General features: G+C 42.3%; 1 protein-coding gene and 1 pseudogene across 2 annotated transcripts in view; both read left to right on the forward strand.

Moving 5' to 3' along the window:
* The window catches only part of LOC110828453 (Krueppel-like factor 6), a 617,820-nt gene extending 604,403 nt beyond the window's left edge, over positions 1–13,417 (forward strand). For both annotated transcript variants that reach the window (XM_087347255.1, XM_087347257.1), the window contains exon 3: positions 10,024–13,417. In XM_087347255.1, coding sequence (XP_087203381.1) covers positions 10,024–10,199 — 176 coding nt within the window. In that variant the 3' untranslated portion in view covers positions 10,200–13,417. The remainder of the gene's footprint in view (positions 1–10,023) is intronic.
* On the forward strand, positions 2,047–10,005 carry LOC147874049 (uncharacterized; annotated as a pseudogene).
* Positions 13,418–14,623: the final 1,206 nt, after the last annotated feature.

Genomic DNA, 14,623 nt, shown 5'->3' on the forward strand with positions numbered 1-14,623 from the left:
GCTTATGATATAATTTTTGTGTATCCATCTGTCTGCATTCAGCCCTAAACTTAATATTTTCTGAACTAATTAACACATTTGTACGAAATATAGTGCCAAAATTTTGTCACTAGAGGCCACCATATCCAAGCAATTTGTTCCAGAAGGCCAAACGTAAAAATTGATGTATGAGAATTGTAAATCTACGCCACCTGTATGCATTCACAAAAGACGGTTAACTGAATAAATACGGTCTGGGCATGCCTTGCGAAAAACATAGTTGAATATTTTATAGATTGCTAAATATTAAAATTAATGCTCATAAATTTGCGCCTATGTATTTATAACCATATTGGTCTTCTGAGTAGTAACAATGAGAACGTATCAACTTAAGTGTAATTTCACTAACATAAATCATACATGGGAAATTGGTCTGAAATAGCTGGAGCTTCGTTGTTTAATGATGTATATGAACAAATAATCGGGTAGTTGAATATTTTATAGATTGCTAAATATTAAAATTAATGCTCATAAATTTGCGCCTATGTATTTATAACCATATTGGTCTTCTGAGTAGTAACAATGAGAACGTATCAACTTAAGTGTAATTTCACTAACATAAATCATACATGGGAAATTGGTCTGAAATAGCTGGAGCTTCGTTGTTTAATGATGTATATGAACAAATAATCGGGTAATATATGTAACTGTAACCGTTCAGACCGTTAACATTATTTCTTCAATATCGAACGAGCATACATTGAATCGCATTAATTTCCATTACAACTTGAATATAACATAAACTTCTTAAATATTTAAAGTGTGTATTTCCCATGATTACAGAAAGTAAACGTCAGCTAATTTTCAGTTTCGTTTCTAGATACGTCTGTTACATAGCAAACAAGAAGTATTCTATCTCGTTATTTCAGTGCCCACATGTATTTGAAGTAAAGTTTTATATCTTAATACCATTTGTGTAGGGGACTTCATATTTGTTTTCACGATGAAACATTTCTGAAAATCGATTATGTCCGATGAGATATTTATGTTTTGTAGGATTTATCTGTATCATTTTCCATCAAGAACGGTCGGAAACAAGGAGATGCTTTGTTTCCATTGCTCTTTAACTTTGCGGTAAAATACGATATCAGGAAAGTCCAAGATAGGCAGGAGGGTTTTGCAATTGATTGGGATACATCAGCTATTGGCGTATGCTGATTATGTTAATTTGTTGGGTGACGACGTAAATACAATAAAGAGGAACACAGAAGTTTTATTAGAGGTTGGTAGACAGGTTGGACTAGATATAATTTTAGAAAAAACTAAGTACATGTTAGTATCTCGTCATCAGCAGACCAGCGGACAAAATCATATTAGGGTGGCTAATAAATCCTTTGAAAGTGTGAGAACGTTCAAATAGTGAGGAACAACAATAACAAATGAAAATGATATTCACGAGGAAGTTAGGAGGAGACTAAATTCCGGAAATGCTTGCTACTTCTCAGGTCAAAATATTTTGTTTTCCCGTCTGATATCTAAGAACCTGAAGATTAAAATATACAAAACAGTAATTTTGTCTGCTTGTGCGAAGCATGGTCTATCACTCTGAGGGAGGAACACGGATTCCAGGTGTTTGAGAATCGGGTGTTGAGGAGGATATTTGGGCCTAAGAGAGAAGGCGATGGGGTATGAAGAAAACTGCATAATGATAAGCTTAAAAATCTGTACTTCTCACACAATATTGTCAGGGTGATTAAGTCGAGAAGAATGAGATGGGCGGCGCATGTCGCACACATGGATGTGGTATGATGTGTTCACCGGGTATTGGTCGGGAAGCCTGAGGTGAAGAGACCGCTGGGGAGACCTAGACGTAGATGGGAGGATAATCTCAGACGGGATGTATGGGAGATAGGAGTTGAAAGAGACTGGATGTTAGGCCGTGACAGGGTCCGGTGGAGGAATTTGGTTAATTCGGTGATAAACCGTCGGGTTCCGTAAGTCACCTAGTTGTTTAGTTAGTTAGGGTTTGTGTTTGTCCGATAGGAACGAAAATTCAATTGGTTAAACTATATGGATATATACAAATGTAACAATATCATTACGGAATATCGCTGTCGAGTCTTGTTTCGATTTGAGGTGGTCCTTTTCTCATAGTTACCGAGATTTTTCATGAGTTTCCTTACTTGAGGCAAATGCCAGGAAAATTTCTTACGTGTGGCAACGATCGTTTCCATCCATTCGTCTTTTCATAATCTGAGCCGCTTACAGCGTCATCAAATAGACCGAACGTAAATTAAATAAAACGGTATTATCAGCGTACTTAGTTACTCTGCAGCGTTTTGATTAGTAGTCATGTTCATATATGTTGTGCCTAACGTTTCCAGTTTAATAACGTAATTTAAATTTCTGAAAAGAAGTCGGTGGGATTCATTTGGTCACCGATAGCATATCATCTCAGAGCACCGCTCTTGAAAGCAATTGATAGCCTAATAGCTTCGTGCTGTTAGGGATATTCAGTAAGTCCAGTTCCGCAACAACAGCTTCTAGTTTCCTAATTGGGGCGCCAAGCGTACATTGTTAATCCTTTGACTCTGTAAACTCGTCGATACAGGAAATGAGGGAGATGGTTTAACTGCCAGGGCAGTGTTTCTCCTCTTACGAAGCTTAAGCTGGGAAATATACCATTCGCTTGTGTTTATTGTAGCATCCTTGTTTATACATGTTTTACATTACTCCTAGCAATTCATTCGGTTTGTGTATATATATGTCACGTGAAGCTGTTTTCATATACGATGTTCTCCTATTTGATACTTGTATGCCCACTTTTAAACTTCTACCATAAATATTACGAACATGGAGACCTTTAGAATGTGGTGCTCGCGATATTATTGATGTCATAATATAGGGTCTATCTGGCTCCAGTTCCATACAAGGTGGGACATTTCTTGATTACGTGAACATATTATTTATTGCATTCTCAAGGAGAAGTCTGTTTCATTGGGTTGGGTGCTTAGTGATGAGAGCAAAACCATTTTATGAGACTTTTATACTTGATTTGTACAATAAGCAAGTACTCGGTTGGTGATCATTTGCTAATAAGGCATTTTGAGCTGTATAAATGTGTGTTCATATAACCGTTACCTTAGTAATGTTCTTAAGCGATTTTCAACATTATATGATACTTATGATTGTGTTAAGTACTTTAGACTTATCCGTCATTCTTGACGGGTAGTTTAATAATGTCTAATATAATGTGTTTTTATTTGAAATTATGTTCTTCACAGCTCTGGTTATTTTGCACACATACACGCCAACCTAAGCACAAACATACGTACGTACATATTTACACATACATGCATCCATACATACAAGCATGCATGCACGCTCCCGCGCGCGTTCGAGCGCAGACACACAACACCACGACCACCACGTCCACCATCAGGAGTGCAACGAGCACCACCAAAAAAACCAACACGTCCACCACGAAGACCACAACCACCGCCATTATAGTGACCACTACAAACATAACCACGATCATGACCAACAGCTTTACCACCACCAACGCTACCACCATCACGAACATCACCACCACGAGTACCACCGCTACCACAAACTCTGCCACAACCCACCACCACCATAACCACGACCACCACGACGATCAACACCCCCAATACAACAACCACCACCACCACCACTAACTCCACCACAAAGAACAACACGACGACCACCGGCCCTACCACCATCACCACATCCACCACGACCAACACGACGATCACCACGACCACCACCACCACGACCACAACCACCACCCCCACGAAAGCCACAATGATTACCACCAGGACTGCTAATACAACCGCAACATCTACGACTACCACCACCACTAACACCACGAATACGAGCACAACATCCACCGCGATTGGGACTATGAACACGATTACGGCAATCACCACTACCACAAATATCACCACCATGACCACGACTACCAAACCGACTAGCACGACGACCAATACTAAGGGCACTACTGCAACCATCACCAGTACCACGACCACGATAACCAAACGACCCGGACGAACACCACCGCCACCACTACCACCACCGTGACAACGACCAACACAACCGCGACCACTATCACGACAACCACCATGAGCACCACCAAGACCACCACCACGACCAACACAAAGATATCCTCCAAGACCACCAATACCACGACATAGACTACCACAACCACCATTAACATGACCACCATCAATACACCTACCACGACGACCAACGTACCCACCGTCATGAATATCACCACGACCAATAAGAGCACTGTTACGACGACCACCACCACGAATATCACCACAATTACGAACACCAATAATATTACTACTGCTACCACCACCACTACATACAGCACCATGACGACGACCGCTATCAAACCACCAAAATGAAAACGATCACCACAACCACCACCGCAGCTACCACCAGCACAATTATGGCCGCCAACACCACCACCACGACCACTACTACGAGCACCACCAATACGTTCATCACGACGAACACCATAACTACAGTCAACACTACCAAAACCGACACGACCACCACGTTCACTAACACAACCAACTCCAAGACCATGCGTATGACTACGACCACCACCTAGAACACCACGACGAACACGACCGCACCACCATAACCATAACCTTGACGGCCATCACCATGACCACAACCAAGACCGCAAAGACCATCAACACCACCAATACCCGCAACACCATCACCACCACCACAACTGCGACGACAACCACCACAACTACCACGACCAGCACGAGTACAACCACCACCCCGACGACCAACACTACGAACACGAACACCGGCCACCTCAACGGTCCCGTATGACTACCACCACCACTACTATCAAGAACAACACTATGAGCACCATCACCGCTAAAACCACGACCACCAACAGGATAGCCACCAAGGCCGCGATGACCACCGACACTACGAGCAAAACTATAACCAACATCAACAACAACAACGAATAGATGACCTACGTCGACACGACTTCCCCCGCACCACTGTGACCATCACCACCGTCATTTCCATCACCGCAACGACAACGACCACCACTAACACAATACTACTGCCACCACGTTCAGACATACCGAAAACAGTACCTCGACCACAACCACCACATTGACCACCTCAAACACTACCACCACTATAACAACCATGAACACCAACACGACGATACCCAACACGACCATGACTACCACCACCTTCGCGACCGCCACCACCGCGACTCCCTCTAACACGGCTACCACTACCACCATCACGACCACCTCAACAGAAGCAGCACCACTATCATGATCACCTCTGCCACCACCACGAACATAACCAGGACCACAGCCACGTCCACCATAACATATAGCATGAGCGCGACCTCCACTAACACGGTTACTACCACGACTAACACTACGACCACCCTACTTCCACCACTACGACCACAACCACTACCACCGCCACAACCAACACCACAATCACCAGTCTTTCGACCACAACCGTAATCACCACCACAACGATTACAAACACTGCCACAACCACCAACACCACGACCACGATCACCACCACCACCACGATCATCACAACTACCAAAACCACGAAGACCACCAGTACGACCACCACAATTTCCACCACGACCATCACATCCACCAACACCACCGCCATTATCATGTCAACCACGACACCACCAATTCGAGCACCTTTATACAACAAACACCACGAGCACCACCACACTATCACTACGACCACGACCGCTTCGACCACCATAACCTTTACCAGTACGACCACCATGAACACCACCACCTTTACCTTGACAACCTCCGTCTGGACAACCACGACAATTTCCACATCACCAGTGCGAGCTCCACACCACTACTGCACGACCAGCACTACAACCACGACCACCATTGCCATTACCGCGACCGACATGACCATCTCGCTTACAAACATCACCATCAGCACCACGACCAACACCACAACCATCACCACCACTACCATAAAGACCACCAATACCAACACATCCACCACCACCACCACATCCATCATTACTATCACCACTACGAACTTCACGACCACCACGACCAACTCTATAACCACCACCAGGAAGACAACTAACACCTTAGCCACCATCACCGCGACAGCCAAATCCATGACCCTCACGAACACCACCAAAATCACCACAAATACCACCACAGCCCTGACGACCACAATTACCACGTTCAGCACCTCCATTACACCAATTACTTCCAGGACCAACGCTACGAGCACGTAACAAGTACCACCACTACGACCAGCAATACGTCTCTCAAGACTACCACCTCCGCCACAACGACGACCATATCTTCCACCTCAACCAGCACATCACCAAACAAATACCATGACAAACTCCACGATTGTAACGACCGCCACGACCACATCCACGACCTTCACCACACCACCACTGAGAGACCGGGTCCGGTAGACACCGGTCCTGTCAGATAACGGGTCCTGCAGTGTCGGGCAGAGACCGGGTGCGGAGACGTTTAAAAAGAAAATTCAAAATGTTTAAAAAAATTCAACGTCAAAAAAGTTTTTTTTAAATTCTGAAAATTTCTATTGATTTTCATGTTTCGAAAATTTTGAAAATTTTCAAAAAATTAAAAATTCCAAAAAAGTACGAAAATGTTTATAAAGCGCACAAAAATTAAAAAATTTCAAGTTCAAAATTTTTTCCAAATAGTTAGGATTTTTAGTTATTTTCGTTTCTATTGACATTTCTCTGCTTTTTGAATTTTTTTAAAAATTTAGAAAAATTTTCGAATTTTGGAAGTCGATCCACCGGCCTGTCCGACAGGCCGTGTCCGGCAGAGACCGCGTCCGACAGAAACAGGGTCATACAGAGAATGGATAATGTAGAGACCGGGTTGGGTAGAGACCGGTTCTTGCAGAGCTGGTGCAGCAGAGACTGGGTCCGGCAGAGTTCGAGTCTGGGAGTGGCCGGCTCGGGCTTAGACTCGCTGGGTACAGACCGAGTCCGTCAGAGACCCGGTCAGGCACACATCGACCTGCAGATATCGGGTTTGGAGAATTTTGAAAAATATCAACTTCAATTTTTTTTGACAAATTTCGAATTTTTTACTTATTTTGCTTTTTATGACATTTCCGAACTTTTTGAATTTTTTGAATTATATTCTAAATCTTGAAAATGTTTAATATTTTGAAAATTTTTCGAATTTTGTAAGATGATACACCATTCAATCTCACCGGTAGAAGCTGGGTCTGACAGAGACCGAGTACGGCAGGGACCCAGTCCGGCACAGACCAAGTGCTGCATATACCTGGTAGTGTAGAGAACGCGGCCGGTAGAGAGCTCTCGTTCGAGAGCGACTGGGTTCAGCAGGGACCGAGTTGGCCAGAGACCGGGTCCGGCACAGATCGGGTCCAGCTTAGGCAGGGACCTGGTTCGTCAGAGACCCCGGTCAGGGAGACATGGTTGAGGAGATACCGGGTTGGAAGAATTTTGAAGAAAAAAATCGAAAAATCAAAAAATGTAGGAAAATGTTGAATAACGTACAAAACAACTTTTTTTCAAAAATTTCAACTTTAAAATGTTTTTCAACATTTTCGAAAATTTTTGGTTATTTTCTTTATGACATTTCCGAACTTTTTGAAAAAATTTCGAATTTTTAAAGTCGATCCACCAGTCACCCTCACCGGCAGAAGCCACGACTACTACCACGACGACGGACACCAGTCCAAACTCGACCATAATCTTTCACCAAGATCACTGCCACCACCACGTTCACAATGACCACTACCACTACGACAGCGAACACCAAGACCACCACCACGAGCACCAAGATCTGCACGACAACCACGACCACCACAATCAACTCCGTGTCCACCACCACTATCAGCACGACCACCACGACACTAGCACTAGCACCACCATGACCACTGCCATGACGACCAATACGACCACAACCACGATTACCATCAATAGGACGACAACCATCATCCGCACCTGGACCACTATTATGACTACCGTCTTTACGATCACCATGCCCACAACCACCACCAACACCTTCGCCACTACCACGACAACCTCCACAACAACCATAACCACCACGAACACCACCACCATTACAACTACCACTACGACCACGACACACCACACCACGAATAATGCAACCACCTTATGAACATCATCACGATCACGGCCGCCACAACCTCCGCAGTCACTACGATCAACAACACCACAACTACGATACTACCGCCACCAGTGTGACCACCACCAGGACCAGACACAGCGCCATGACCTTCTGCAACACGACCTTCACCACTAACACAGCGATCACCTTCACTTCCACCACGACCACCACAATAAAGACAACCAACAATTACACTACAGCCACCAGCACGACCACCACCAATTCCAACATGACCCCCACGAACAACACCACGACGTCCACCACCACCAATATCACCATAACCGTGACGTCCAAGCAAAAGGAGTACATCCATTACCCTCACGACCAACACAACAAGCACGTTCATCAGTACCACTACGACGACCATCACTACCACCACAACGAGCACCACAGCCACCACAACAACGATTACCACCATAACCACGATAACCACCATGACCACAAGGACTAACACTACTACCACGACCGCCACGAACACTACCATCGCTTCCACCACAACCATCACAGCCACTACCATAACTACCACCACCTCCACCTCGAGACCACCATGACCACTATTACCACGATCTCCACAAACACCACCACCACCACGATCACGGCAACAACCACAAACACTGCCACAACCACCAATACCACGCCCACCAACAGCACGACCACCACCATCACTGTGACCACGAGTTGCACGACGACTGTCACTTCCACGACCACCTTGGCGACCAATATCATGACCACTACCACCACGACCATACCTCTACTACGACCATCACTACCACAAACTGCCATTACCATGGCAATCTTCACATCACCGCGACCACCATTGACAACGGCCACCTCCACGACCATCACCACGACACCACCACTGCAAACACCACACCACAATCCCTAACACTAACACAACCACTACCACGGCTACCGGTACCACCACCCGTACAACCATAATCACCAGCACCACGGCCATTACTTCCAAGACACCCACAAACACGACTACGACTAACACTACCACCAATACCACGACCAACAATACGATCACGACCAACACGATTACCACCGCTAGCAGCACCAGCACGACCGTCTCTACGACCACGACCACAGCGACCACCACCAGCACGATCACTATACCACTACTACTACAAATACGATCTCGACCATCACCACCACGACTACGATTATCGCGACCACCACAACCTCTTCAAAGACAACCACCACTGCTACCATCACCAACACGACCACCACTACTACCACCACAGTGACCAGCAGTATGACTATCGTCACTACGACCACGAGCACATCGCCCACAATTATCGCCCAAAACCACCACTACGACCTCTGTAACTACCATCACTGCTACTACTACCACCACTTCCGCTACCATCACTACTACCTCGAACACCACGACCACCACTGCGACTAAGACCACTACCACGATCTCCACCACAATCATGACGAAAACCACATCACGACCACCACCAACAAGACTACCAGCACGACCAACAATACTACCACCACAACCACCACCAGCGCTACTACACTGACCACGTGGCCTTGGTGATACACCAAGGCCACGACGATCACCAGCACTACCAGCAGCAATACAACCAATATCACGACCACCACCAGCTCAACATTCCACGGCCAGCGGCTGGACCAACACAACGACCACCACTACAATAACCGTCAACACGTCGTCACCCACCACGATCACCATGACCATCACCAACAACAACACTTGCGGTTTGAATCGTTGATGTCCCACTAAACATACACGATACGTGGAGGTGGATGAGTAAGATTAAATATGTTGTCTTTGTGTTTGCAGGCGAGAAGCCGTACAAATGCTCTTGGGATGGCTGCGAGTGGAGGTTTGCGAGGTCGGACGAGCTGACCCGTCACTACAGGAAACACACTGGCGCCAAACCATTCAAATGTCGCCACTGCGATCGATGTTTCTCTCGCTCCGATCATCTGGCCCTGCATATGAAGAGACACAACTAGCTTCCTTTCCCATCGGAAATGCCAAAATTATAACACTTCTCATCACTGCCAAAATATGTATTTGTGGCATAAGATATTGAAAGAAAAAAAAAGTAAATATTTTGGCTGGTACACAGTCAATAAATAACGGGGCCAGTTTCTTTTAGCAGTCTTTACATTTTCGCTCTCCCATTTACAGTGTTACGCACTTCCGTTCTTTCCATATACATCACATTAACGTCTTAACAAAGACTTTAATGTTCGTATGTTACTTCTTTTCAAAAAAGATAAATTATTGAATGGTATATTTTATAAAGATGATGCCAACTTGAACATATATTGAACAGGAAGATAGTCGCAGATGATTCGGTGTGTTTGCAACTTCGTGCAACACTAGCCTATGTATTTGACGAGAAAACAAAAAAAAACCTAAACAAATCGTGGTGGGGTGATTACAGATTTTGTTTCCTCCTCATTTCAGTGTTTAAAAAAAACATCATACAGCAACCAGAATATATATATTAAGCAACACGAATGTTCGTCTTGCTGTGAATGGGTTGCGCCCTCGATCAGTAATGTGATCAACAATTTTTCCTTCTCTAAGCAAACGAGTATCAGTATAATCTATATTCCAAGTTTTCTCCGCACACTGAACTGAATCAATGTTCATGGTGTCGGATAACATATTGACGTTAAATGTTTTTCTATGTGAATGAAAAGTTTGTTTTCTCTTGCTTCCATTTTTTCCTCTACATATAAGTATATACATACATAAAACACAAAAAAAGAGAAAAATTACAAAATGTTAATCCTAATACAAAGTGAACGCAGTATTTTTCAAAGACTGGCTATGTACAGTGATTCTCATCTAGTAGAGACAAGACTTGAATTTACGCGCCAGTGTAACTGAATGAATGTTTTGTGTGTGTACTGATTGGCTCCAAGTCCCTTTTGTTTAAATGGTATGATTGTTGACGTCACCTTGATTGAAATAACAAAACGTTAGGTGGGTTTTATGAAATTATTATAAACGTAAATTTAGTTGAGCTGTGTCCGTAGACTGTAGAATATAGATCCCATCCCCATTGTTAAATGATAAATGTTAGATTTGTAACAGATTATTTGTAATTGTTAGAATGGAGTAAGATAATATTTTTAGTATTTCTTAAATTTCATTTCAATGAAAGGGAACTTGAACCATGACGTACTTCATTTTTTTTTTCATTCCTTCTGCATAAAACTTCGCCTCGAGTCAACTGAGCGAAGAAGGGTGGACGATGTGGGAATTTTTTTTTAAATATGAGAAAAGAACATTTATTTCCTTCTGTTAATTTTTAAAACACAGCGAAATAATTAATTTCTCATGTATATATTTAAAAAAAAGTGTCGTTGACTATTTTTTCTCTTCAAAATCATGCAACGATCACTTAATTATGGTAATAACTGTACGTATTATGTACAAAATATGACTTTCTGTGGTTAATTTTTGATCTTAGCTTTGCCCTTATTTGTGTCCTTCATTCTAAATACATTCCTCTTGTACGCCCTTCCTTTCTTAATCTTAACTGCACTCCATTGAGAACAAGGAAGAAGGAATTTATTTCCAACAAATAGACTTTTTAGTGTTTGTACAGTCACGCTTCGTTGAACTGCGAAAACATATATGATTATTGTATATTTTGTGTAACATGGCGCACCAACAATTTGTAAAATTGTCAACAAAAAATAGACGCTTTGAATGTTTAAAAAACTCAGATGAGCGATCAGGAAGGTGAGAATTATAGGATTGACATTCTATTATAATGTGTAATTGTTGCGATTAGCATCATTGTGCAAACTGTATCGCCAGCATTGTGAGCACGTCTTGTAACAATTCTTCCATCTGTTATGCTGTGGTCGATTAAGGCATAACATTTTCAACTGAAAAGAAAAGCAACATGCAAGATAAGGGGACGCTTGTATTTTTTTACAAGAAACAGGGCAGTAAAAAGTGGAGTAAGATCGAAAATATTGAATGCTGTTTTCTCTTGATCTGCTCCATATTCAGTGTTAACAAATTATTTGTAATATTGAATTTCTGAATCGCTGGATTTTTCATTGCTTTTTTTCCCATCTATTGACGTATACAGATATTTTCTGTTTCCAAATTTCTTGGAGAGGTTTATGAAGCTCTGTAATATTAAAAGAATTCCATACCTTCATGTTCGTATGAAAATTGTTTTTACTGTATACTAGATTGTGTGAAAACATAGACTTTGTTACTGCAGGCTGTTCCTTATAGTAAGAGATTCTGTTCCAAAAAACAGACTCACTTTCCCAATTCGTAATGAATCACACTTCTTAAGTGCACTGAGTGATAATTCTTATAACATGCTGACTTCACCGTGCTAGCAGAGTACGCCTGTCGACAAGTGAAGTAGCAGTTTATAATAAACTTTTCATAACAACTCAGTTACATACAGAACGTCTTTCTGGAAACAGTCGTTATATCCGGATGAGTCATGTTCCGAGGTCGAAGGGGAATAATGCAAGTGATTATGGGCTGGATAAAATACCTTGATTTAAAAAAAATCCAAGAAGGGTCTCGTCACTGGGTTAAGATGGGCTTGTCTGCCAGTAGAGTGAATGTTAAGAAGATTTAATGGATGTGTTGGAAAGCCAGTTAATTTTCTAAAAGACAAAATGTTTAAAGTATTTATGAGCTGGATGATAATTAATTTTTGTAAGTTTATCTTACAACCAGTGATGAATCGAAATTTAATTAGCATAAACAAAAATTATCATCGTGTATAATTTTGGCTCAGGGGTATGTCGGTTTGTTCAGTAAGGCGTTTAAATTTGTAATGATGTACCTACATTTTTGCTCAATAAAATATTTGATAATGCTATATGATGGCTGTTACGAATAGTTGTATGAGTGAATACCACAATTGTTAGGGGGACTTTCATTTCTCCGTATGTCCTTAATTTATTTTGTTACGGATGTAATGTAGTGCAGTCATTTGAAGAATGCTAGAGAAATTTTTATTTGAGAAATACAGGCTGATATCAAGAATACAGAAATGGCAACACCAATATGCTTACTGTAGAGTTATGGAGAAACAGGTGTGTGTCTCGATGTCTGATTTGTAAATGATTCTAGCCCAGAACGAACAGCATGCAGTAACAATGCTCTTGTACCATTGCTTGTAATTCCCGCTCAGTGAAAATAAACGTATGTTGCTGTTAAAACTCAAAAATTGTTTTATTTATTACAATTTCTCTTAATTCCTTTGACTTCCATCAACAGAAACAAATTTACTGAGACTTGTATACAAAAATATTAGAACCAGATATGTTGATTGGGAACACCAGGAATAAAGGTTACTGAAGAGGTAGAAGCCACTAAATATATCCTTAAAGAATGCAAGAAAATAAATTCAGAATAAAAATATATCTTCGCCTGTTTAACCCACTTTCCGAACTTTATTATTAACAAATTAGGAAGTACATACAGCTTAATGATTCTGACACTTGCATTCTACATAAGCTACTATCATTTCCCATACTGTATTACGGTTCCATGACAAAACCGTACACGAAAATTGCGCACAGAAAAAAAGCCCACTCATAAATGCTCACACGAAAATTACCCACACGGACAAATGCTCACACTGACGAATGCACACACTGATAAATACTCACAGACAAATGCTCACACGTTAGAATGCTCTCATGGACGAATGCCCACATTCACAATACCATAAAGTAATCAGCCGCGTTAACTGGTTACCATAGTAAACCGACGTTTCTGGAACATATTCAATAAAATTTTCTCGGGCAATCAGCTGCGTTAACTGGTTACCTTAGTAAACCGACGTTTCGGGAACAAACCCTGAAGATGGGGACAGTTCCCAAAACGTCGGTTTACTACGGTAACCAGTTAAGGCGACTGATTGCCCGAGATTTTATTGAATTTGTTCTCAAAACGTCGGTTTACTACGGAATTTGTTCCTGAAACGTTGGTTTACTACAGTAACAAGTTAACGCGGCTGATTGCCCGAGAAGATTTTATTACTGAAACGCCGGTTTCCTACGGTAACCAGTTAACGTGGCTGATTTCCCGAGAAAATTTTATTGAATACGTTTCCGAAACGTCGGTTTACTACGGTAACCAGTTAACGCGGCTGATTACTTTATAGTATTGTGAGTGTGGGCATTCGTCCATGTGAGCATTTGTCCGTGTGGGTAATTTTCGTGTGAGCATTTATGACAGTGGGCTCTTTCTGTGCGCAATTTTCGTGTGGTTTTGTCGTGTGCGCATTTGTCTGGTCACCCTGCCTTACACATAGACATTTCATCCTTACACATAGTCGTCTGAAAATGAGTCTGAATTCATTCCTAAACTACTGTCTGTTTTGACGCCTCTAAACCTACTTACATTACTAGACACAGATTCCTGTACA

The sequence above is a fragment of the Zootermopsis nevadensis genome, unplaced genomic scaffold (genome assembly GCF_977971745.1).
Source record: "Zootermopsis nevadensis isolate Lab colony 2312 unplaced genomic scaffold, Znev_1.0 Znev_ptg000011l, whole genome shotgun sequence".
NCBI lineage: Eukaryota > Metazoa > Arthropoda > Insecta > Blattodea > Termopsidae > Zootermopsis > Zootermopsis nevadensis.